Below are 27541 nucleotides of genomic sequence, written 5' to 3'. Positions count from 1 at the left end.
AATTGAATAACAGACTTGGAGATGGTATGGATGTGTCCTTTGGATCACGGGACTATACTGAGATGTGATTGCTGCAGGCTAACAAATATGTTACCTGCTGAACTTATACTGCTAAAACCCCTACTCTGGGTTGAGATAATTGTAAAATTTCAGATCAAGTTTGATGTATTTTAAAGTACCCTTTTCAATCATATATACACTTACTTTCTGCCACCTTGAACAAAACACACAAGAAATGTGTACATAGACCTCGTCTGCCAGTCAGTGTTAAAGAGTTGTTCGCAAAAGTGACAAGAGGCACCAATAATAATATTGACCATGTAAGAATTTTTTTTATTGATTTAAGTTCCTCTTAATGTAAGTGGTGCAAAGCTTTTTAAGTCTTGGTGTCCCTGGAGTGCCAGCAGGTTCCTTTGCGTAATGTCCCACTTAAGAGATCCTTTAGAAAGCCATACCCTTTTTCGTTTGAATCCTAAATTGGGGTTCTCCAGCGGTTGACTGACAGTGGTATTAGCCTGTCTGGTTCACACAAATTGGGGCTTTAACTGGAAAGTGCTCCAACGCCACAGCAATCCATCTGTAGTCTCCAAATAGTTCTGGAAGACCTACGTAAATCAAGTTTCTCTCTTATTATGCAGACATCTTCCATAAACCCCACATTCTTCCAGAGCATCTGGATATTAGTGTGCGTGTGATTTATTTCAACCAGTAAAAGATTATCCCACAGTGAACTCATTTCAGACTTTCATTTATCCAAGAAGCCTGCCTGTGGTTTTGTAAGTATTTGAGACTGATGGTTTCTTGGGCATATGTGTTATTTAGGACCAGCGAAAGGTGAGAGCAAAGCTAGTGAAATACTGTTTTCCTTTGGTTCACACACACAAATCACAACTCATAAACGGAATTCAGTTCATCCTAAGAAAGGACTTCATATTTCATCTGGGCGCCCACACAAACTGTTGTTGTTCACATCCTTTAGCCAGAGGAAGACAAAGTTTAGCATGCTTTAGGTGAAAGATGACTATTTGGTCATACTGGTTCTGCAGAGTTTTGATATAGCTAGAGCTCAAATCAACCCTAAAAGGTGCATTCTCATTTTCTGTCTCCAAATAAGAGGCATGTTTTACTAGCATCCTTTCTAGTGCTGCATTTTCCCTGTTAAAGAATTGACGTTTTTAATTCTTACAACATTGCTACATCCAATTTAAAGATATAAGGCTGAAATTAAATGATTCTAGATCTCTCCTGGAAAGTGTCGTTCAAGTTTTCTGGACTCTAATTGGGGATCATTAGTCTCGTAGTTGACGTTTTGGTGGAGTTCTGTCACTTTTACTTATTTTGTGGATAATATAGGAACACAGAAACATTATTTGGCAGCTGTTGAGACTTGCAACACTCCTGGATATCTTTTTTAGATCAGTCAAGAAATTAAAATAGATTTATGTGAGCGAAAACCCATATTCCTCCCAGTAAGTTGGATTCACCCGGAATAGGATGGTAATACAATCTTTGTCAAGCTTACAAAAACTCACTTTGAGACCACAGTTTCCAGGGCTTAAAGTGTGCCGGGTCCTGTCGGTACTAAGCACCAGCAGTTCTTGAAAGCAGGTGCCGAGATGGGTCCCTATCGGGCTCTCCATTTTTACCTTCGGGTGGGGGGAAAAAAAGGTAAACTCTGCAATAGTACCATCTGTCACTGCTTTTGATGTAACCTCAAAGAGACTGATTTTTCAGTTTTATATACCCCAGCCAAGTTACTTTACACAAGGACTTATTCCTGTTTTGAATCACAGGATGTTGAGCCGTCGTGAGCTTTGAACCTGCTTTCTCAGCTCTAGCCTTACGCTACGACCTCGCCCACAAGAACGGAAGCATTTTCAATATTTTATATAACGAAGTAATAGTTGTTGCTTATTTATCTTATGCAATTTACAACCATTGACAAAGCCACTAGTCCTGGCTTGTTGTAGGTGTAATGTTGTTTGTTGTGTTATATGCTAAGTACAGATTTTTAGCTTAAGTCTTTAAGCAACACCCTTAATTCCATCAGCATGCTCCTGTAAGAGACCAAGGTGCAAGGTCTGCCTTTAGAGTTACGTTGTATATGGCTGTGCTGAACTGCTACTTGTCATATCAGCGGTTGGCATTGCATTATTCTCCTGTTTTGCTTAACATGGTCATATTTCGTGGATTTTTATCAGGCATGTTTTATACATTCATATGGATTTGACCTCTTTGGTAGTTAAATAATAAAACCTGAAATTACTGCCTTACTTGTTTGGTAACCACCAAGATGTTTTTAAGTAGATGTAGATGCCGCAGTAAGAATCTCCATTAGGTATCAGCGGGATCTCCTTTAAAGACAGAAGTTCTGTTTCCCATGTGTGTGCGCATACTGTGTAGCATGACAATGAGCATCTTGGCAGGATGAGGAGTTAAAGGTGGCATCATGACTCAATATCCTTCACTACTATTTCTGTATGCATGCTGTCCTAGCAGTGCCTGGAAACATCTGCTGGAGCAGCAGGTGCATGCCCAGTGCGTTCTTGCATGTTTTACAACAAAGGAATGTACTGCAGCATGCCTGCAGAAGGTATGATCCTGGCAACCCGTGGGGATGTAGTAAAAGTCTATGCAACATAACATGCTATTTGCATGTATTTCTTCAGCTCAACTGTCTGACTCTCAGAGCCATTTAGTGACTTACTGTGACGCTTTTGTTTCAGTAGATGTTAAGTGAGTGAAAGGTACCAAATGGGATTTTGTGTGACAGGAAAATAATACTGCTTGAGGGGCAGACTGGTATCCTATGGTTAGATATCTAACCGAGATCGAACATCAGGATGATAATGTCAGAATGTTTACAGAAGAGCTACCACAGACAGCATAGAGATCACGGCTAAGTATAATATTATTGGAAATTAGAAAAATAAGCAGATTTCGTGGATAACTGTGCAATGGTTCTTTCCTGTTCACAAACAATTTAAGATCTAGGAGCATAGCTTGCATAGATGTGTGTCGTACAGGTGTGGGATCCAGCAGCACATAGACAATACAACCAAACAATCCTCCACTCAAAGTGAGTGCATTTGTTCTGTCCCACATGTCGATAATGTTCAAATGAAGTGGTAAAATGCACCAAAGTGTATTGTGGAAGAAAAAAGTGGAAGAAATATCGACATGCATTGACGATTGACCCATCTTGCGTAGCGAAGGACTGGCTCATACTTATATTTCTAGTGGATTCCTCATAACCATACATATTTTGTATAGTAAGGTTCTTAAGATTGATCTTGGGAATACGCTGGATCCAGGTAAACTGGTAGATAAACTCAAGGCGTATAGAGTAATGTGTGCTAATTTATTGTTGCTCGACAGTAAGATTTAGGGAAAGATAAGTATGGGTGTCATTATGCTACTTAAAAGGAGCTGCAAGTCAACACATTGTTCAGACTGAGGTGAGGTTGCAAGGTGTGGAATTAAAGCAGATGTCCTCCGATTTGCGCATTGATCAGCTTGGAAAGTCCAATTATGTAAGATTTACTGTGGAAAGTAAATTACAGCTCTGCCATCATTAACTCTCGGTGATAAACCATGTGAGGTAAAAAAGTGGAGTGGTAAATAAAATTACAGCTGGTGGAAGACATATTTCTATATTTTAATTAGATAAACACATATTGCTGAAAGTACCTCCATGTGGTACACATACAGCAGGTACAAAATAAATTTTACTTTTATGGCCGGGTTGGCGCTCTATTTGAGCTGCATACTCCTGCATCTGTAACTAGCTATGATTCTTTTACCAGTTTTAAGTCCAGATCCAAGCTTCTTATTTTCGGTGGTAGATTTGCTACTTTTTTTTCTGCCGTGTTAATTGTTGCCAATGCCGCAAATACATTTTTCAGCACTTATAATCTTACAAGTTGTAACCTGATTCATAGATTGTCTTGTTAGGTGTTATGTTTTCTTTCTTTGCGTACCTCATTTGTTGCTGGTGGTATTCCTACATACTTTGGTCTTGTGTCCGGATGAAGTTAGCCACAGTATCATTCATGGAGGAGGCATTAGTGCTGCATTTCAAGACAGTAGGAAGTTAACCTGAGATGACAGTGGAATATTCCAGGACCAATCTGCAGAGGTCTTTGTATGCATTGATGTTTGAAACCCACAGTTATTGAACGTATTCAGGACACACATTATTAATTTGCATCAGTTTTGTATAATCTCAGTAGGAACATTTCAGTAGATCTCCATCCTCTGTCGAGCAAATGTGTGACACTGACCACTGTTCGTGAAGTAGTAATTATTATTATTTTGCTTACTACTGGATTAATCTTTTTCAAGATTCCTAGCTTTGAATGTAAATGAGAACATCCCTGGTGGTCCCCTCTTGAAGCGGCTTTTAGCAGAACGAAGAATACATTATTTTGATGTCTAAAAGGATGTTTTTTATTTCTACATGATTTCAGGGTATATCATAAAAAAGAAAGAGTGATCAATTTTGGCAGGTTCTAGAGAGGGCATGTTTCTTTCGAATCATGGGCAAAGTGGTATTTCGGTGATACTCCTATGCCAATATTAGATGATCCTGATGGTAATTTTGCATTGCCTGCTTCTTTCTGAATGTCCTTTCAGATATGCGGATTAGAAATAAAGGACTCTGGTGTTGAATACAAGTCAACAAGATTATCCTTTTCTGACCTGAGGTGGAAAACAAGTCATTCAAAAAAACTAAGTTATTGAAAAGAATACTTAAGCCTGTGCAGCCAGTAGATAAAGCGAGCCTTGTCTTTTTTCATGGGAAAATATTATGGTAAGGTTGTGCTACACTTTAATATCAAACCGCACAAATGTACCAATTGCATAAAACAGATTTTCAATGAGAAAGGTTTGTCAAGAAGCATTCAAGTGTAATGGCGACTTTGGTGGGACGTAAAATTGTAGGGGAAAGTGAGTATAGTGAGCAAGTATACCTTTCCCCATCCACCTTGAGCAGAGTACAAGCCCTAAAAAAAAGAAGTGGGTGGACTAACCAAGTTAGGCAGTATGAAACTGACATCATGGCTTGTGAGATCACACGTGGCATTACAGGAAGTAACATAGCAGCCCATGACTTTACGGGAAGTGACATCACAAGACATAACATCAGATCTTAAGATCTTGCACATATGTTTGGCAGGTCTGTTATGAGTACATTTGAGTGCTTTGTAAGGATACATACAAACACTCTTGATTTAAGCAGAAGGCTCTAGCTTTTATAGGCTACACATAACAGTGTTGCCTTATGAATGCATAAAGCTTCCTTTCCCCGAGGATTGAACAAACTACTCCGCCGCCAGCCTACTTCACCAGGCAAAATATTCCCTATGCAGCACATTTCCATGTAGATGTGACTGATTTAGCTGTCTGTGCACCCCAGAGTTAAGACCGTTATGCGAAGTTTGCTTACTCAGCCCTACCCACCACTTTATGTATACGTGGTGGGCACCTGTACTCACCACTGTCCCAGTCCGTGAGAGAAAGCACTGTGAACATGTAAGCCTTTATTTTAAACTTGCATTGCACACCCAGTATTTGCTCAGTCACTTTGGAATAAGAAACCGGAACAGTAATGGTGATTTAGCCCTGCATTGTCATGAGTACCGAAAAGAGAGCAACCTACCGGATTTTATAAGAGAAGATATGATCATGCACTTATATAATTGTACTGCTTTGTTATTCATTTTCTTGAACTGAATAAAAATATTTTTTTTTAAAAAGTGCATTGCACACAGTATACCTTAGGTTGCTACAAAATGTTCAAAAAGGTTTCAGATAAAAAGTGCTTCTAAAACAGTTTTTAGTCATTCCCAGACTATGCGTAGTGCAATTTTGCTTTATAACAGTCTCTTAAAAGCACACCTTCACAGCTTAGCTGGTAGATCCCTTACAATAACACTCAAAGAATAAATGGGTCTCATCAGGAAGCTTCAAGGTATTCCATCAATTAAAGCCAATACCAGCTTACAAGCACCCTGTACATTTTCACATTAACCAGTTGTGCACATTCACATGTCTTTCAGGCTACAGGCACCCTGGCAAGAAGGCTTGTGTAGCTGTCTGCCCCTCCCTCGGTTTCTCAGCACAAGAGACACCCTGCCTTACACTTCTGCTGAAGCATTTCAACAATCGGAATCCACTGTCCTGAGGCATTTGTTTTTTCACAGAAAGTAGTGGAACAGTTTTTTATCATTAAAAAAAGTATGGGCACATCGTGCTCTTCAGACCCCCCACCCCCCTCCCACTTCAACCACTGGTCCCCTGAGTCTCCCATGTCTCCCAGATATTCATTTGCATTGGGCTGAGTGGAGTGCCCCTGAGGGGTTGGGGGCTCCCCAGCACTGAAGGAGCTGTAGTGGCATGCATTACTTTCCTGGTCACTCCATGGATGCATTTAAGGGGTAAAATGTGGCGTTATTGCCAGATCTGCTGACTTTGGAACTGGGTTTGAGTCTTTGCGCCAGCTTAACATCCTGTGATTCTTGGTAAATCACTTAGGTCCTGATTACGATCTTGGCAGAGAGGGTTACTCCATCACGAACATGACGGATATCCTGTCTGCCAAATTACAATTCCGTTATATCCTATGGAACTTGTAATTTGGCAGACAGGATATATGTCACGTTTGTGATGTGACTGAGTATCCCATCCACCAAGATCGCAATTAGGCCCTTAATCTCTTTGTGCCTAAAGAAAATGAATGTGACCTTGTGTAGCGTAACTGGTGCACATGTAAAGAGTTCCAATACCTTTGGATCGAGTTTGTGCTATATAAAATTGCACAAAAAAAAATGAATAATTGATAACTGAGAAACAGTAGAATCTGCCAAAGAAGATTACTGTGATGCTCGGCCTCAGACTACACATGGAAACACACAGGGGATACATGATATCAGCAAGAAGGCGCTGAAGACCCCTACTCCACTTACTTTGTATGTTGTGGACCGTTCAAAAGGTAAGCTCTACATTACACTATCATTCTTTAAGTGCCGTAGTGGGCACATGTATTTGTATTGCCTCACAGTGCATGACTGAACTTATCGATCTTGGCGGGACTAGAGACCTGCTAAGGGTCCTGGAGAATGTGTCAGACCTTAAGGTAAACTGGAAGAAGTCTTGCCTGTTCCCTACCGAGGCGGGACGGGAGCAGCTGCAGACTGTAGACGGGGTAGCATGGGAACGTAGTTGTCTCCCGTACCTAGGCGTTCATGTGTACCATGACCAGGCAGACCTACTAGAAGGCAACGTGGGGAAAGCACTCAGGAGGGTAAAGGCATGCTTTGATTTTTGGGGAACCCTCCCCTTATCAGTGGCAGGCATGGTGGCGCTACTGAAGATGGTGACCCTCCCGAGGCTATTGTACTTCTTTCGAGTATTGCCGGTCTGGATACTGGCGAGGATGTTTCGGCACCTCCGATCACTGATGACGGCGTTCCTTTGGGGAGCGGGGAGATGCAGGGTGGCACTGACAGCTTATAAGACCAAAGGCAGCGGGAGGTTGGCAGTACCAGACTTTGAGTATTATTACATAGCAGCGCAGCTGCAGTGGCTCACAAGGTAGATAGAGGGCCGAGTGCGTGGGACCGCGTAGCAAGAGGCTGGGGTGCCAAGCCTGGATCTGCTCTCCCGATTGGTGTTGCGCCTCCCCGTTGCAGAGGGCGGTGCCACTACTGAGCTAAAAGTGATTCACAAATGCTGGGCAAGGGGCCTACAGAAGTCAAAAACCAAGCACCCATTTGCCCCGGATATCCCATTGTCAGTTTGTATGGCATTGCCGCATGGGGCGGACTGGCGAGGCCTGGGAGGATAGAGGTGGGTGTGACCACGGTCGGAAAGTTGTATGAGGAAGGAGTCTTGCTGCCCTTCAATTAATTTTGGGAAAGATTTGATCTACCAGGGGGGGGGGGGTGGGTTCAACTACACACGGCCTTTACAGCGGCGCAACGTAAGCAATAGGGGGGGGGGGGAACTATCAGAGCCGCCATTATGTAGTATTCGCAGCTGGGACATACAAAGCGGTCACTTGCTTATACAGATGCCTTGGTTATGCAACACTTCTGGGCCTTACTGATTTACAGCAGAGGTGGGAGGAAGACCAGGGCGAGCCTATAGCTGAGAAGATGTTGGGGTGAACTGGTAGAGTGGGCCAGTAAGATCACCAGAAACGCCAGATTTCAACTAATCAATTTTTATGGCCTTCATAGAGCATACCTCACCCCAGATCGCATCAATAGATAATTTAACACAAGAACAGCGGCCTGCTCTCATTGCGGAGGGAAGGGGGCAGAGTTTATCCACATGTTTTGGAACTGCCCGAAAATAGGGACTTTTGCAATGAGGTGACCACAACACTATTAGCGGTGACAGAGAAAGACGTAGTTGCAGCGCTGGGGTACTGCCTCTTGCACTGGTTCCCCCCTCACCTCTAAAAATAAAATCACCATTAAATTCCAAGATCTGGGTCTTCTACTGGCAAAAAGGGACATTACCAGCCACTGGAAGGCGCAGGGGGGGGCCCAAAGCAGACCGATGGAAGAGACAGTTCATAAGTTGGACAGACTATGAAGGGGCTGTATGATTAGGGGTGGCCAAAAGAAATCCCTAGAATCAGCCAGGGCGTGGAAAGCTTTGGTGGCAATACTTAAACAGCCAGTAGACCTAGGCGAGGATCATCAAGAATCCTAGCAGGGAATCGAGACCTGCAACAGCCGGCTGGAGTTGCTCATGAGTCAGGGATGAGGATCATTGGTCGGGGGTTACCCAGACTCCATGATTAAGGAGTGAGAAGAGGAACAATACCACATGCATGAAGCCACATGCAATGATTCCTGAGGGGTGAATGGGGATCACAGCATACGACACGCCAGGCGGGTGGGGGAGGGTGGATGCATTGTTGGCTGCTGGCATGCAGTAGGCAATAGTATATGGTTAAATACAGTTTGTTTCTGTGTGGAAGTTAATAGCAATGAGCGGAGGCAGACACAGCAGTTGATCACTTCAAGGCACTCCTCACAATATGAAGACGCTCACTACAGTGTTGGCTGGGAACAACAGTCTGGGGAATGGAACGAAAAGCAATGGTGACTAGGTGATAAGTATATTTGCACTGCTGATTGCATATTGTTATGCATAAATGGTTAATAAAATCTGTTTAAAAAAAAAAAAAACTGACCTTGTCCAGAAGCGAAAGTGAGGCCAGGCATTAACATTTAATGTTTTTAAAAACTTCATTTTAATATGCATGTCAGATTGTGATGGGAAATGTTTACTTTTCGGCTGAAATTAGGGAGGGGTTGGAGCCCTAGAAGCTGCCCTGTTTGAGTGTCTCAAAAGCAGTATCAGTAACAAACTTGCGTTGAATAGGTTTAACAAGATACTCAAAATCATTTTAACGAAGGATCCCGCTAAATGTTTTTGGTAATGTTTTATCTGGGTACAAAATGGGCATGATGTTTTATTTCTTTATGCCTCTCATGCTCTGAAGGATGTTGTAGACGTTATTTGGTGAGTAAACACGAAGCTTGTGCATGGTGTTAGTGGGAAGAACAGTGAGTTATACTGTGTCAATTTCTTACCCATCACAATCCAAGTAGTCCTTGACAACACACTTTGAGAATCATTCCATGGTGATAAACTACTTTGTGATTGGATGTCTACCTCAATTGGCACAATGGTAACTGGTTGACTGCTGGTACTGTGAACTCCTGAACCTTCTCGAGCTCATACACTAATATTTTAACAAATGAAAACAATATGCTTTTTTTCTTGAAATTGAGCTGTGCTTGTGCTTTAAGTCGGACTTTGATTATATGGAGATTTAGTAGACTCGAAAATGATTGTAACTGTCTATAAGGTTACATGTTTTCCTGGCTATGAACCCAGGCCTGTACATGGTAGGAGGAGCTTTCCCACTGAGGCAATCACGCCAGATGTATGAGCGTTCAAGGCTCTTTAATTCGTAACTTTAGAGCCCAGTAGGCTTGCAGATGTTGGTAGGAGAGACCTTAAAACTTTAGAGTAGATTTGCCTCCGCTGGTGGGCTACCTTTCTGAAGGCCTTCCACTTACGGCCTGCTCGCCAAGGCGTAGAGCCCTCAACTTGTTCTTTATCTAGGGGCCTAGCTTCTCCGCCGCTTGTGCGCGTCGCCCAAAATCAACAATGAGAACAGACACCTAAACCCCCCCCCCCCAATACCCATATTTTGTTTATGGCACCACGGCACCCTTGTTTCTGTTGTTCTACTGTTTTGTTATATCTGTCAAAATTCCCTGCAACGCCCCCCATAGGGGGTCGACTGATATGCTGTTCAAGACTTGCACATAACAATACTTGTTGTATATGCTTGGACTGGGGACCTTTTCGAGCCATAGCACTTGGGGTGAAGATGACACTCCTACTAGCTCTCTGTAACTCCTGGCTCTCCCCCTATATTTGCTCTGTTTGTATGTATTGTGTATGATGCTCGTCTATGGTCATATTAAAACCAAATAAACAGATTCTGACAAAAAAATAAAAGTCTAGAGTAGTAGAAAGCCTTGGGTGGCACACGCATGTACCTGGCAGCACAGTTAGAGAGGAGGAGTCTGTTTCTTCATGACTGCTTTGCTGGACTTACTGGCCGTGATTTGCCAGCTGCATTACAGAAGATTGACTGAATATCAAATGCATAAGCGGACGTAATCCCACATTGCTTTTTTTCTGGCTACTGATATTTCCATTACTACAGCATTTGCTTGTTGTACCACATGTATTTATCTGCGCATTACAGCACCAGTGGTGTAGCCTTTTGAACTAAAGAAATAAAGAAAGAATGCAAGGCTGTTTCTATTACAGTGGGCCAGCAGAAACGTTTGTGTTAGGCCGGCATTTTTGTGAGATGCCTGTGTATAGCTTCATTAAGCCACTGCTTTTCGCTATCCTCAGGAAATCCATAATCCTCTATATGTGTCACCTGAGCATAAAATGTACATTGTGACTATAAGAGCGTATTCAGTACCCCCACTGTTGTTGTTCCCTTGATTTTTGATCTTGCTTGCTTTGAAAAGTGCTTGTGTGTTTTTTTTTCTTTTCCATTTGGGGCACCGTCACCATTATCTATTAGGGCATGCACTTAGTGGATCCAAATTTACTCATGTTCTAAATTAACCTTAAGCAATTGAGTGTATAGGCTTTTTTCTTCAGAATTTTGACAGAGGTACTAATCTGAATCCGAATTTAATAGTGAGTCACTCTATCCATTCCACTACTCCTCACATGTTTATCCTTTTCAATTACATTGCTTGATGTATGTATCCTGTATTTGCATAGCTTAAACGTAGCCGAAAAAGCTGTAGAGGGTCAAAGGAAACGATAAGGATGCAGCCGAGTGATAAAGGTAGCTGGTTATTGAGTTGGTACTGCATTGTAATGTAGTGTCGTTCCTAAATTGGAGGAGTCTTGGGCAGTCCTTATTGATAAGAGGTGTTGTTCCAGATCCCGTGGCTGTAAAGTCAACAAATGCTGCAAAATGACTGTACAGTTACTGGTGCCTCATATTGAAAGGCACTGGTCGAAGATGATCCAGTCTAGTGACCTTTACCATGATAATTGCTGAGCAAGAATTAAAAACTCTTCTGTGTTAAGTAATAGTTCCAGCAAGGGCATCAGAGTACTGCAGCAGAGCTTCACTATATAGATAGACCATAGAAAACACAAGCCTAGGTTTCTCATTTTATCAGTGTAACTTACCCTGCATAAATATCCCTTAAAGGAAAATAGGAAATAAACCAAACCCTTCAACCTGAAAATAAAGGGCTATTGAATGCTTCCTAAAATCCTTAAACACTGGCAAGGGAAAATGAATCTGCTTGCGTAATATAAGACTCTGCAATCAAGAGTTATCATGCAGTAATCCAGCTTCGTGCCCTAAGACAAGCAATTTAGAATCAAATTCAAACAAACATAAAGTTCTTTGGCATACCAAAGGGCCAAAGTACAAAACTACTCATCTAGCTGCCGTTCAAGTTTAAATGTGTTATTGAGTATGTAAATAAGTATTTGCAAGGCTCTATTTCTGGTCTGCGAAAACCTATGCAATAGACATTAAAAGTGTAAAGTAATAAAAGGTAGACATGTCACTATCCAAGCCAGTCTGGCATGTGTTTGCCAACAAAAATAAATGAGATGGATGAAGAGGGGTGAACGAATGCCTCAGTGTTTTTGTGTGTGTGTGTGTGGGTATTTTGTTTTTTGGAAACATGGAACTGGGAGAGACAGCTAAACCTGTCTGCAGCCCAGACCTAAAACTATAAGGACAATCATCACAGGTTTAACTTGCCCCAGTACCATAGCCCAATAATACAGAACCCACTATATACACCAAAGACAACATTTTTTTTTTCAAGAATAAACGTCAACCCAGCTAAAAGGTAATGCTGAAAACAAACACTCCGCCCTACTTACTTTTCGGGAGGAAAAGGGTATGGATGGCGAGAGAGGAAATCATCATAATGGTAACAGTACATGATATATAAAGTGCGATTCAACCTCTACCAGCACACACAGACAATCAACACGGTAATCATCCACTGAGGTCTCAATAACAGAGAAGCAACCTCAGACCAGACTCAAAACCATTATATCACAGTACTCTCAGACCTCAGCCAATTACAGGTCCTTCTTTTCACTTCAGATGGATGGCGTCATCTTTCCTTGAGGTTGGATCTCCTGTGCTGCCCAGGGGTTCACAAGCATGTAAATTGTATTACTATCTTGGACTTGAAGCAGCTGTGGAAACCACAGGCTTGCCTCAATTGTACTAGATATTGACTCTTCCTTTATAACTTTCAGGTTATGCCTGCACCGGAGGGTAGCAAGGATGAGTTACAAAGTCACATTGTACAGTTTAAGTCAATTCATCTGAAAATATCTCCGTGCCCACATCCTTACTCAGAGTAGGTGAGAAACAGACTGGCGGCACTGATCACCGCTTCATGTATCAAGCAGACCCCTCTCGTGATTCGTTGCACCTCCTTTTTTTAAGTCTGCTTTGTCATCTGGCACTGGGAACCCAAAGATTTGGTGTTTGATGGACTTGGCCTCGTCTTCCAAGAGTTCCACCTGAGATTCTAAATGTGCAGTTTTATAATTTGCAGCACCTATGGGGCACTCTCCTGATATTGTCTAACTCTCTCGCCACCAAAGCCACGTGTTGGTTCTTGGCCCCCATGTTGCATTCAGCCACAGAGATAAGAGTCTTTATGTCCTCAGCAGAATTTTACTATGAAACCATTTGTTTCTGTATATTACTAGTAACATTTTGTACATCTTCATGGCATGTCAGACACCTGCAGAGATGTTCTGTCCTGTCTCAGATGTATCCTGCTTTCTCGCTTGCAACCACTCTTCCAACCATGCCTCCGTCCCACTCCACAGGATTCTGCCAGGGTGCATCTCCCTGCCCTCATCCGTCAGACAGTCAGTTTTCCACAGGGACTCGGGTGTGGTACCCTAAATATCATTTATAATATATTGGTCTTCTACCAATTAAAGATAGCTCTGTTGTTGTTGTAGTGTGCTGTTTATTAAAATGAGGTGGCAAGCATTACTCGTTCTATGATATTAGAGGAGGGGGGGTGTGTGTGTGTGTGTGTGTATATATATGTCTGTGTATGTGTATGAATGTGTATGTAGAATGTGTGTGTATATATATATTCACTGAAAAAACCATAGGTTTCAGGGGCGTTCTAGTTACCTGGACTTTTCACTCGTACAAAACCATTGAAATTCCCCCGTTATAGTTAGTTCAGCTAACTATAACTCGCGCGCCCGCAATGCGCTGCTGATGACGTCACATATTACATCACTCATGACATGGTCAGTGACATCACTGATGACATCTCAAATGACATCACTGATGACATCATCCAGTGAATGTGTGTTTTTCTGAAAATGACATATTTTATATATGTATATCTCAAGGTCGATGGAAGAATAAATGGGTTTATAAGTGTCTAAATGGATGATTTTGTTTTTTAAAAATTGATTGTATAACTGACTGATTAAGTGTATCTTAGTGAATGCATGGCTTAGTGAGTAATGTTTAAATATGTAAATATCTGTATCAGTCTCTCACTTTGTGTATAAGTGGCTGCATGGGTTGGTGAGTAGCTACATGAGTGTCTATATAGGTTATTAGTTGGTTTTTTGAATATCAGTCTGAGTGTCTGCATGGTTCGGTGGGGGGTATTGCGTAGTGCATAGGTGCATGAATGAGTTACTCACTGTTTGTATGTGTTGAAGACAGCATGTGTGCAGGACTGTATGGGTGGATGAGTGTGTGCATGGGTGTGTTAGTGAGTGAATGACTGTCTCAATAGTGTCTTTATGAGTAACTACATATGTTTTAAACTAGTATATGTGACTATTGGTGTATATGTGAGAGTGAGAGATTGGAAGAGTTCCTGTATGAATAAGTATGTGTTTCTATAAGTGATTGTTTAAAAGACTAAGTATGTGTAAGTGTCTGTAGAAGTAAGTGTGGTGGTGTGTGTATAACTGTATATGCAAGTAAATGGATGTTTGATTCTTTATTAGCATGAGTGACTGTGTGTGTGAGCAACTCTATGAATGAGTGGCGTTGGGTAACAGGATGTATAGGTGTATGAGTACATATGATGAGTGAGTACATGTATGAGTGACTGTATAGGACTGTTGATGAATGAGTGGATGTGTATGTGGATCTTAGAATTACTGAATAGGTTGTTGTAACTGGTTTTGGTATGTCCATTGTTTTGAAAATATGTCCTTTTCAGAAAAACACACTTTCATTGAATTTCTAAGTTTTTTTTAAATGCTAATACCTATCACCATGATGATTTGCTTGATATTCATTAAAATGCAACTATGCATACAATGAATCCACGTGGAATGTATTTACACCGCTAGTGAAGCTCTGACGTGTCTGACGCCCTACCGTGCCTGATCCCAGCGCCCACGCCGGTGGGTACTCTCCAAGTAGACACCCTTGTTGTTTATTTATACAAACATGGGTAGCTATTGATGGGCACATTTAATACACACGCACACCAAGCCATTCAAAAGGGATTCGACAAAAATTCGACCAAGCTATGCAAGAAACCCCCCTCACGGTTAATAAAACACACATCCACCGCCAGATGTGTAATACTTTTTATTTTACTCTCTGGAAAGGAGACGAACCTCACTTGAGTCACATCGTGCTCCTGGCTGAGCCCAATGCTGTGTTACACCCACCAGTGCCCGCCAAGTGCCACACACCTCTGTGTTGTATTCCACCAGCTAGTGCGTATGCTATGACACTCTCTAGCCCATGTGCACTGTAACACCACCCCGTGAATATGTCATGCCACACTTGCCTTCGCACAGGTTATATTGCCCCATCTAACGTGCCTTCCTCGATGCCTATGTTATAACGCACAGCGCTATGCCATACATATTACAATCTGGGATCCATATCTTTGTCACAGTGCATATGCAATGTTACACTCCCCAGCACATATTTTATATTACAACTTTAGAGACTAGTTAGGTTACACAACACTGCCCTGTGCATATTACACTCCAAGGCGCATATCGCATAGCACGCGCTAGTGCCTGTGCTATCTTACGCTCTCCAATGAATCTGTCATTGCGCACAATGTATTGCATATTATATTTCACGCCCCGGTTCATCTTATATCACCCTTTTTGGTGCATAGTTTATACCATATACTAAATCTAGTTTTCATTTTCAATCGTGCTCTCAGGACTATGTTCTATATAACACTGCGTCCACCTACCCTTTTCACGGGCATTACATTTTGCGATGGGGGGTGGAGGGTCAGGGGGTGTTTCTGCCAAGTGAGCCCGGAGTCCCAGTCACAAACGTCCTCTTCTTCCTGAATAAAAGTGAGATTATGCTGCATACCTGTTCATATTTTAAGTAGTTCGCACAGACACACATTTTAAAAACAATAAAGTTCCTAATACCCACCTTCTCTGAACAGTTAGCTTGCTGCCCCATCCACCTCCTCCCTATCCTCTGTTGTCTGAATCCATGGACTAGCCTCCTCCCTCCTGCCATGCATGGTCTGATGTGCTGCCACTGCCCTCCATTTAGCATGATGTACCTGTCCACTCCTCCTACCCTCCATTGCCCAATTCTATGGCCCATCATTGACCTCCTGCTTAGCCTCTGTGCTTAGCTTGCTGCCCCTCTTCTCCTCCCCCCTGCCCTCCGATGTCTTTGTGCATGCCCCTGCTCCATCCTTTTTGCCCACCATGTTCCATGGACCTGCCACTCCTATCTACTCTGAGTGTTCTGTTGAGCTGCCACTCCCCTCCCACCTGCCTAGCATTGTCAGATGACTGTAACCTGTCCCTGACACCTCCACCCTGCCTGTCCACATGCCATGCCCCTATCCCCTTCCTCCTGTCCTCCATGGTCCATTTTACTGCCACACCCTTCTGCCCTCCCTTGTCTGTTGTGCTGCAACTGCTCCTCCTGCCTGCCCCACGCGGTCTGTTGTGAGGCCCCTTCCTCTGAACTCTCGTCTGTGCCCAGGTCCTGACCCTCCCTTCTATCCTCCATGATTCTTTGTGCATGCCCCTGCACCCTCCTTCTTGCCCATCATAGCCATTGTGCTGCCACTAACCCTCCCGCTTGCCATGCATGGTCTTCTGTGCTGCCATGGCCCCTCCCACCTTCCCTGTGTGGTCAGCTAGCTGCCTCTGACCCCCTCCCACCTTCCCTCTATGGTCTGTGTGTATGCCATCATAGTCTCACTGTTGCTCTCCATGGTGTGTCTTGTTTCTGCCCTGCCCCAGCCCTCTGTTTCCATGTGCAGATCCCTATTTCCTCCCTCCCGGCTTGTCTGTTCCATTGTAATGCCCCTGATCCATCCCTCCTGCCCTTTATGGTCTGTTATGCTGCAGCTTTCTCTCCTGTCTGTCCATTATGGTCAGCTAGCTACCATTGCCTCTTCCCCTCTGATCTCTGTTGTCCATGTGCATGGTCCTGTCCCCTCCCTATTGCTTTCTATGGATTGTTGTGCTGCACTCCCGTCCCGCATGCCCTGTGTGGTGTATTGTGCTGCTGCAAACCCTGATGCCTGCCCTGTAGGGTCAGTTTGGTGCACCTCTCCATGTCCCTCCTGTCCTCTGTTATCCTAGTCCATGTCCCTACCCCAATTCCTCCTGCCTACCATGATCCAATGTACCATACTTGCGAACATTTTGAACTTGGTAAGAGGGAGATTTTGAAATAAAACTGGGGTATTGATTTTCCCCTTTGAGTTACATTGAAAAAGAGGAGATTGTAGACAGGAGACAGATCAAATTAAGCCCATTTGAGCTTAAAAACATTGGACGTTTCCTGGTCTAAACAGGTCTGTTGGCATGTATGGTTGTACTACCACTGCCTTCTGCCCACAATGGTCTATTATATTGCCACAGCCTCTCTTGCCAGTCCTGTATTGTTGGTTTGTTGCCCCTTCCCCCCTTTCCACTGCCCTCCATAGTCTGTTGTGCTGCCACTGCCCTTCCTGCCTGCCCAGTGTGGTCAAATTGTTGCCTCTGCACTCTCCTACCTGCCTTCAATTTTCAGAGTCCGTGCCCCTGGCCTCTGCCTCTCAACAGTATCCCAATGAACAACTAGATTGCTAACATTCTATATTTATTACAAAAGTGTGGAACGCCTGACGTCATCTTGATGTAATCAAAACTGTAATACCTAGAGCATTTCCTTTAGAAATTACATATATGAGAGGGTCTTATTTGCATCAAAATTATGGTTAGTGCTCTAAAAAACTAAAATGAGGACATATTTTCTGAGTTTTCAGATGGCGACAAAGAGCTTTTAAATTATTTGTAATCTTTGTTTTTTTATCCAGTTGACCACTTGATTAAATGTTGCACTTAGGGGAGAGGATGTGGTGTTACTTCCATAGTTGCAGACTTTGCAACTGGGGAACCAGGTTGGAGTTTCTGATTCAGCTCGACATTCTGTGATTCTGGTCAAATCACTTAATCTCCCCATGTCTACAACCAAAATGAATTTGATCTTGTGTGATGTAACCAATGCTCATGTAAAGCACTCCAATACCGGACAAGTCTGCACTATATAAAACTGAAAATACACAGAAAATAAGTGTTTTGCACACTTCTGTCATTGGGCTACATGTGGGCTACATCTGGGTGATATTTGTGCTGCATTTAGGCTCTTTTGTCTCTGGTGGCCATCTTGTGAGATTTATTTGTTATGAAGTTTCCAAAATTCCTCATTTACTGCAGTCTCCTCATTTGGAAATGCTTTCAGTTTTTTACTTTGATTCCATCAAGAAGGTATTCAGCTATGTCACACATTTGCCATAAATTCTGAATGTTAGCACTCTAGTTGCTCATTAGATCACTGTAGTAAAACTACTGCTCACCACGGAAGTCTGCTGCTGGTATTAAAAGTGCATGTTTCAGTCTGCATATCAGAATTTTTTTATGAAATAGAAGAGGATTTGAGAATTCACTCAAAATGTGCCCTAATTTTTCTTTCTTTAGCACTAATCATAATTTCTATGGCAAAATGAACCCCCTCATTGTGTATCTTTTTAAATTAAATGTTTTAAGTGTTACCAGTTTATTCCAATCAAGATGGCTTCAGGTGTGCCATACGTTTGTCATAAGTAAGACAGAAAGCGCTCTAGTTGTTCTTAAGAACACTCTGGGACATTCTGTCATTGGGCTATACTTGGGCTACATCTGGGTGATATTTGGGCTACATTTGGGCTCTTTTGTCTCTGGTGGCCGTCTTGTGAGATTTATTTGTTATCAAGTTTCCTAATTTCCTCATTTACTGCAGTCTCCTCAGTAGGAAATACTTTCAGGTTTTTACTTTGGTTCCATCAAGAAGGCATTCAGATGTGTCACACATTTGCCATAAATTCTGAATGTTAGCACTCTAGTTGCTCATTAGATCACTGTAGTAAAGCTACTGCTCACCAGGGAAGTCTGCTGCTGGTATTGAAAGTGCATGTTTCAGTCTGCATGTCAGAATTTTTTAATGAACTAGAAGAGGATTTGAGAAGTCACTCAAAATGTGCCCTAATTTTTCTTTCTTTAGCACTAATCATACTTTCTATGGCAAAATGAACCCCCTCATTTTGTTCCTTTTTAAATTAAATGTTTTAAGAGTTACCACTTTATTCCAATCAAGATGGCTTCAGGTGTGCAATACGTTTGTCATAAGTAGGGCTGTTAGCGCTCTAGTTGTTCTTTAGAACACTCTGGGAATCTGCAGTAGAACACAAAGGAATCAACTGACAGTCTCTGCCCTTGTTGGATGTACATGTTTTACTGAGAATGTCAGACTTCATTCTCACATGACTGAGAAAGATAATGTGAATTTACAGAAAATATGCTCTCAGTTTAGCTTATAGATCACCTTCCAAACCTCTGTGGGAAAAGCATGAGAAAATAGATTTCTCTCAAACATGATTCATGATATCACAGCAGAAGGCTTTTTCACATGGTAAAATCACCTTAGAACGCACCACAATTCCTAAAATGAGTATGGTACCATCAACAAATGATTTATAATGTAACTAAAGTCTTAAAACCTTGAATTAACTGCAATGCTTTTTAATGAGGTGCTATCATGCATATTGGTCCCAAGATGGCTGCCAACACTTCTTGGATGAAGTACTGACAGCCAATCAGATCTCACGATGAGATGTGTGGTTAGGCTCCGCCCAGATAGATTTATCTTTTTAACTCTAATTTTCTCAGGAACTACTGAACGGATTTACACCATTTAAGCAAAAGGCACGAGTCTTAACTGAGGACTACCTCTTTGCCAAATTTGGTGTAATTCCGTTCAGCAGTTCGGGCTGTAGCTGCGTCAACAGGTCCTATGGGAAAATGCATGGGGAAAACGCGTTTTGGGACCCCCTTTTTTCTCGCCCCCCGCTTGACGAATCCCCGTGAAATGTTCAGGATAGGAGCGGACCGGAGCTGGCCAAAAGTTTGGAAAATTTTGCGAAGATTTGTCAATCGGCGCCAACATTATTCCAAATAGAATGTTGCGGATTTCCTATGGAAAATAGGTCCTAACTATAACTACCTACTGGCGACTGCCAGTAGGTAATAAATATATATCAATCCAGAACTTCATAATGCACAAAGAAACGCACATGCTCTTCGGGTGTAGAATATCCAAGTGTTTATTGCGGTGGCAGTAAAACACTCCACGCTTTTCGAGAAAGCAAGTTCTTTTGGTCAAGAGTGATCCTCTTAATTGAAATTAACAAACCTATACTTTCACCAGTGCATGGAAATGAAAGAGGGGACACAAATCCTAATGAGTCAAAATGCATCACCGCCATCTTAAAGGGGATATTTACATGCAGGAGAGTAATGTAAAAACAATTTGGAATGCTTCGTGGGCGGTTGCTTTATGCATTATAGCACATCAAATATTAAAGAAAGAATGTAACAACGATATGTGAAGGGGAACCCGATATTGTAATGAATAATATAGCCAGGATAAGTAATTCATGATGTGACTTCACCAGTGTGCAAAGAATTAGAGTACCTGTTCCCTGTAAATAAAGAAGAGAGAAACTAGCAAATGTGCACAAGTGGGCTAGCGATCACTAAATACATTTTAACCCCAGAAGGATCGCAGGGAATACATTGGGTCCCAATTACAATAAACCGAGTCTACAAAGAGCAGCAGATGCATTCATAAAGACCCTACATAATTCATGTTAGTAATTTGATGGGCTCAAAAAATCATCATGAACATATGAGGGAACGAAGTGGTGCATACATAATGCAGTGAACATACCTGTAATGCCCCAGCCATTGTGCAGCCACCCAAGGCATAGTAGCGCCCCCGATGTGCTCAATGGCCATAATGCCCAATTGGGCCAGCACATGCACCCCCTGCAGGCATAAAATGCAAACACCTCACACTGTAAAACAAATTGTGGGGATCCCAAATACTGAACATTAATGGTGCATAAACATATTGTCCACAGTTCCCATAGTCATGTGTTCTAGAGCCCAAGTGGGCAAGCACGACAATTGCGTCATAGCATGACAACCAAATGGCAGCACGAACAATCCTACATGCAGCAGGCCATGTATGAAAAAAATATATAATCATACAGGTTAATAAGCTGAATATGCATTCATTGAATAGTAAATAATTATTGTCAGATTAAAAACAGATCACAGAAATGAGGAACTTATCAAAATTGTCTGCATAGGAAAAATAACAGATACAATCAAGAATTTCCTTCTTGGGTCCTAAACTCTTCATTCATATCTATACACCACTGGTACAAAATAGGAATAAAAAACAAAATAGGAGTATATAAACAAGATAGTTCTTGCTTAACTTAATCAGCCGCCTATTTGACTCCGTAGTCTCCGCCAACAAAACAGTGCACCTGTGAATAAATAAGACAAAAATAGGGATTAAAACCTTATAATGGGAGGATAAAAACACAACATTTACAGTTTTGAGAGAGGAGAAACATTACAGTGAAATGCGGATGAGCCACAAATTATTAAGAACAGATACTGCAGTTTACATCCTCAGATCAGCAATTTTTCCCCAAATGGCAGCTAGCTCCTCATATGTATTTAGTCCCTGCGGATATTATGTGTTGAACCCAATGATGTAATGGGATTCCAGCCTCCTGAAAACAACTCGTTATGGTGAGTTTTAAATCTAAAAATTCAAGAATGTTTTTATTGATGTTACTTGTGAATTTCAGGTTAAGATTGAGTTACGTTCCTCCACAAACTGTGAGGCAAGTTCATTGGACCCTTTCCAGATGACAAAAATGTAATCAATGTAGCGAAGACAGAGCACCACCTGTTCATCATAAAGATATCACTCATAGTTTGCTCCTCCCGCAAGCCCATGTAAAGACATGCATTGGTGGTGGCGAAGCAACTCCCCATCACAGTGCCCTGGGTTTCCCTGAAATGTTTACTGTAAAAAATGAAATGGTTATTGTCGAGGCAGAACTGACTCATATCCAGGATGGCTTCAGTGTGGAATAAGTGGAACAGTGACCTTGCCTGCAAAAAGTTGACATGCCTTAACCCCTAAATCATGATGGATACATGTGTAAAGGCTGCAGACATCTAATCCCATGAGTAGAAAATCTTCCAACCAGATTATGCCATTGATTATCCTGAGGAAATCCTTGTTGTCCTTAACACAAGAGGGCAGTGGTTCTAGGAATGGCCTGCGGAAGTAGTCCACATAACGTGATGTGTTCTAGATCAGGCATCCCATAGAGGAGGCAATAGGTCTTCCCAGAGGGTTGCTCAAATCTTTATTTATTTTAGGGAGCACTTATAACACAGGTGTCTTCGCATATTTGTTCAGTATAAACTGATGCTCCTCCCCCCTCAAAAACCACTCGGTAATTAAAAAAGTAAAAATATATATATATCTATATACATACATATCTAAGACCAATTATTTTATTTTTTTATTTTATTTGTTTCATTTTTTTTATTTTATGGTGTTTTATATAGCGCAAACTTGATCCGAAGGTATCGGGTATCAGAGCGCTCTACATAGCACTAGTGGCATTAAATGAGGACACATTCATTTTTGTTAGGCACGGGGACATTAAGTGATTAGCTCATTGCCAAGACTCGAACCCAGTTCCCCAGATTCGAGGTCCATCGCCCTAGTCATTATGCCAACTCCTCTCCCCTTCCAAAATTCGATTGCCAAATAATTTATTCAAAAAAAGGAAGTAGGGAATCCTGGATGTTTCCCAAGTTTTAGTTGGAGAGCAGCTTCTTCGTGAGGAGCTCTCAACAGCACTACAGACACTCTAAAACTGGTCACCTCAAAATCCTGTTTTTCTAGTGGAGTTTGTAAGCACGGGATTCACGTATTTGCTGCTTACTTTTTACACTGAGCTAGAAAAGTGATAAACTCTTTTGCCATTCATGCAGCAAAGTCTCCAAGTATATAATTATCTAATGCCATCCACTCCGAGCTGAAAAGTGACAAAAGCCTTTAACCAGTCCAGGCACAGTATTATAGCTTTGGATTGTAAAATACTATCTAAGCCAACATGGATTGAACAAAAGCAGGTTCTGACGTGTGTGTTTCGCTATTATTTGAGTTAATCAGAGTGAGAGAGAGATAGTTTTGTCCAGACACAAAGAGCTTCCAGAGCAATACTCTTTCAGGTTTAGCGTGCTATGTATTTTATGCAAAAAAGGAAGTAGGGTATCTTGAGTAGTTCCCAAGTTTTAGGTGGGGGGGCAGCTCCTTCATGTGGAGCACTGCAATACCACAGACACTCTAAAACTGCTCACTTCAAGTGCCTGTTTTTCTAGCAGAGTTTTAGCACACGTTTAGCATAGTAACACCGACGTAAAAGTAGAAAGTGACGTTTTTTGCCATTTATGCAGCAAAATCTTTAAGCATAGGATTAACTAGTGCCATCCATTGCGAGCTGAAAACTAACAAAATCTCCATAAGAAGGAGCTGCTCTTTACCTAAAACTTGGGAGCTACCTAGGGTTCCCTGCTTCCTTGTGCATGGGGGTGGGGGGGTGCAAGTTGGTTCCCTAAACTATAACTGGCGAATTTCAGTGGTTTTCAAGCCGTTAAATGATAGGTTTATAAGTCCCGCTGTTTTTTCAGTCCCAAAATATATATCTATCTATCTATCTATCTATCTATCTATCTATCTATCTATCTATCTATCTATCTATCTATCTATCTATCTATCTATCTATCTATCTATCTATCTATCTATCTATCTATCTATCTATCTATCTATCTATCTATCTATCTATCTATCTATCTATCTATCTATCTATCTATCTATCTATCTATCTATCTATCTATCTATCTATCTATCTATCTATCTATCTATCTATCTATCTATCTATCTATCTATCTATCTATCTATCTATCTATCACTGCTACAAAGAGAAGCGGTGTACCAACAGGAGAGGCTACAAGATAGGATCTGCGTGCAGGTGCAGCAGAGAAGCAGACTGAAGAGAAGAGCCCCTTGAGCAAGTGGAGACTTGTCCCTAGTCCTATCTGTACTAATATGTCCTCTTGACAGATTACTGCCTGGTTCTTTTGCTCCCCGATCTCCTAGCCATATCTTTTCCTTTTTTATTTTTTTAGTATTTGGACACATTCCTTTACCCACCATAAATTATAAACAATGTATACATTTACTCCAAACAAACACTATAGCAAAAATGTATTTCTCTTGGTTTTTGTTAATGTGCTTTGAACGAGATATTTCAGCAGTATGTACCCCTGTTGAAAAGATAATTACCTTTATTTCAACAAAGAGTCATTCGCTTGTACAGTAATTAGACAAACTAGATATCGGTGAACATTTTGTACTGACACAAAAATGAGTTTGCACAGTACAAGTTAGATACAATCTAGCGTCCCAGTTCACGCACTCGCCTAGAAATGTGATTTTAATGGCCGCTGTAACAGTTTGAGCAAAATGATGAATTTGCGTACTCGAGACAATGCAGCCTTATCAGATTTAACTCACCCATTGGGAACAGATGTACTTCATCAATTTATACAGAGCACTTGATCCACACTCTTTCCCTCTGATTATATTGTTATCTTACTGATTATTTTTACAGTTCTTGCAAGTTGTTTGCCATGTTTTCGAGAGAGCGTGACTGAAAATAAAAGTTCATTAGAGCCATGTTGGTGCTGCTGTTGGCATTCAGTGGTTCAGTGTTGAAGACCAGAAAAGCAGAGTAATGAATAAGTTCTAATGAAAGTCATAAGAAATGTAAGAATAATTCCATGAATGTTGGTATCTTCTTTGGTTCATCTTTTCTTGCCTTCTTAGGGGCACACAAGTTTGTCCTTCAAAAGTGGTAATACCAGTTCTTCATGGTCCAGGGAGCTCTAGGGCATCTGGGCAGTCCTTGTAACAAGTATTCGTTGGGCTGTCTAGATGCACTAGTGCAATCCTGTTGCATCCAGTCAGTGTATTATGAGCAGCAGCAGGTTTCTTTAGGGTCGCAGTTGTCAGAATGGTGGTATAGGCTTATATAGGACTCCCATGGCCTCGGTCCTAGACCGCATGGCACGCCGTGGTTCTGCGCCAGTGTCTTAGAGACACCTCTGTATCAAGCAGGAGTTGCAGCGAAGTGCCACATGTAGTTGGCACAGAAGCATCAAGCCAGTGTCATGGGAGAATAGTGGAACCTCAGATGAACACCACTGCAAAAGTGATTAGTTCCAATACTATCCTGAACTTCTACCCCTATTTCCTGGCATCAGGGATATAGAGAACTCTTGCTCCTATGGATGAGGCAGCCACACAGGTTTCTAGTTTGAAAGCAAAAGTGACCATATTTCCTGTCTCACGGGCCGGCTTACTTAACTTGGGGACTGCCATTTGTAGGAAGCACTTTAAATTTGAGTTTGGGGGGGGATTGAGTTTGTTTACCTATTTTAATATTAAATTCAGTTTCTTAGAAAGGAGTATTTTCTAATATCCTGAAAGTACAGGTCCCACAAACTTCTCAGGCACATGTACTCAAAATAATAAATTAATTGTGCATTCAATCAGCCAGTCGGGAATTTGCTACTGGGCCTCAGTAATATTCCGCCAGAGTGAATGTAGCTCTGTTGTAACAATTAACTTCTGAGAGGATTGGCAAATGTGTGACCAGAACTGATATCGGGTGGAACGTCCGCTTACTAGGCTGTGTATAAGTTTCCAGGCCCAATTTTAAGTCTTTATTGTGAAGAACATTGTTTATTGTAGGAAGAGGTAGTGTAGTGTATAGATTTGTGATAGATGAACCTTGTCCTTTATGTTCAGTTTAGTCTCCTCTGAATACTATGGCGAGCTCCGTGCTTTAACAATATACACAACTGTAAGGTGTGCATGTAGAATGGAATTCAGCATCAAAATGAGTATGTTTGTTATATATTGTTAAAGTATTGCACTCCCTTCCAGAATGCTACCGCAGCATGTTCAGGTAGTTTCTTTGAGTGAACATAACTTTCTAATGTTAGACCAGTTGCCCATTTCATACATAAAGATTAGAGGAAAATTGAATATCTTTCTAATCGGAGTCCTGATATTTTTTCTTAGAAGTGGCATCTGCAGGGAAGAAATGGTTATGTGATCAGCAGCCGTGTTATTTTCAGCAGCAGAGTAAAAACAAGGGTTATTAAATGTGTGTCTGCTGGCGGGTAATCTCAGCACCTGAGCCATGACTTTAAAATGGCCTTGTTAAATGAGTTTTGACCGTTAGAGACTCATCAATATTGAATGGAAAATGCCTTTGGCTCAGATATAGTGAAATTAGTTACTGCAGAGTCAAGAAATTGGAATTCCTCACTTGGAATCTGCAAGTTGTTGATTGAGCCCTCCCTATGAGTAATTTGAGCCCCTGTCAGATCACAAAAAAAAGTAATGGTTATCTAATGTGTACCTGATGCATTTCTATGCTGACACCTTAGGCCAGTTTTCCTACCTGCCAAACTTGGAAGCATTAAAGAGCCCACTACTATAGCTTGTTCATTCTCTGTAGTCACCCCCTGTCACTGTACTGAATAACAGCCCTGTTTTTGTGTCCATGCACAAACTGCGATTATCCATTTTTGTGGGAACTTCTTCTCTGGCTCCGAGAAGTGTCCGATGGTTTCTCTCTTCTCTCAAGTCCCTCTACTGTTATTGCCAACTATTACCCGCATACCAAATTAAAGTGCTCTGACACAGTCCAACGCAACTTGCAACGCTCGCCCAACACAAAACAATTGATAATTGCTTTTGATATTTATTAAATTTTTTCAGCCTTGGTTCATTATTTGACATTATCCCTTATCCTTTTCTGACTTAACTGTTCCTTGTCAAGTGTTTTTTTCCCCTCTGCTACATCTCTTCTTGTAATGCATACCGTTTAAAAGCCTCTGAATGATTTCATTTGTAGCATATTTTAATTATTTATCCTCACTTTTGCCTCCGTCATTCTTCTTCAAGTGTTTGCCCCCCATTCTCCAAAACATTTCCCTGATTGGTTACTCACATATTGATGTCTCTTCCCCAATTGAATTTCCCCCATGCATTTGTCTGTGCATCACTCTATCTCAAATGTTAATCCTCTCCAATATAGGTCTTTCATGACCTTTACAATGAAGGTCATTGTAGAGATCATGCAAAAAAGGTAATTGACTCAGACTTCAAATCATCTGTGTTGTATGGATACTTTCTTAGCGACATGTTTTCTCTTTCTCCAGTTCTTAGTGACCCACAGGCCAGAGCAATCTATGACATATATGGAAAAAGAGGGCTTGAGATGGAAGGATGGGAGGTAAGGAGCTGTGTTCTTTTTGAAAACCCATGTTTTAACTCATGTTCTTTTTTCATGCCTTACACCTGTGTGCAGTATGGTATACGATACACAGTATTAAACTGTTATGTGTCTTCAGCTGGTGTTTAGTGCAGTGTTGTCTT

The 27541-nt window shown here is 41.6% G+C and overlaps 1 protein-coding gene across 1 annotated transcript in view; it reads left to right on the top strand.

The window, feature by feature from the left end:
- DNAJC11 (DnaJ heat shock protein family (Hsp40) member C11) overlaps nt 1-27541 on the top strand; it is a 595493-nt gene that overhangs the window by 132944 nt on the left and 435008 nt on the right. The window contains exon 3 of the mRNA XM_085604469.1: nt 27325-27398. Within this exon, the coding sequence (XP_085460595.1) occupies nt 27325-27398 (74 nt within the window). The remainder of the gene's footprint in view (nt 1-27324; nt 27399-27541) is intronic.

Source organism: Triturus cristatus, chromosome 1_2 (genome assembly GCF_964204655.1).
Source record: "Triturus cristatus chromosome 1_2, aTriCri1.1, whole genome shotgun sequence".
NCBI classification, from domain to species: domain Eukaryota; kingdom Metazoa; phylum Chordata; class Amphibia; order Caudata; family Salamandridae; genus Triturus; species Triturus cristatus.
The sequence above is the reverse complement of the archived record's forward strand: the minus strand, read 5'-3'. Positions and strand labels throughout refer to the sequence as shown.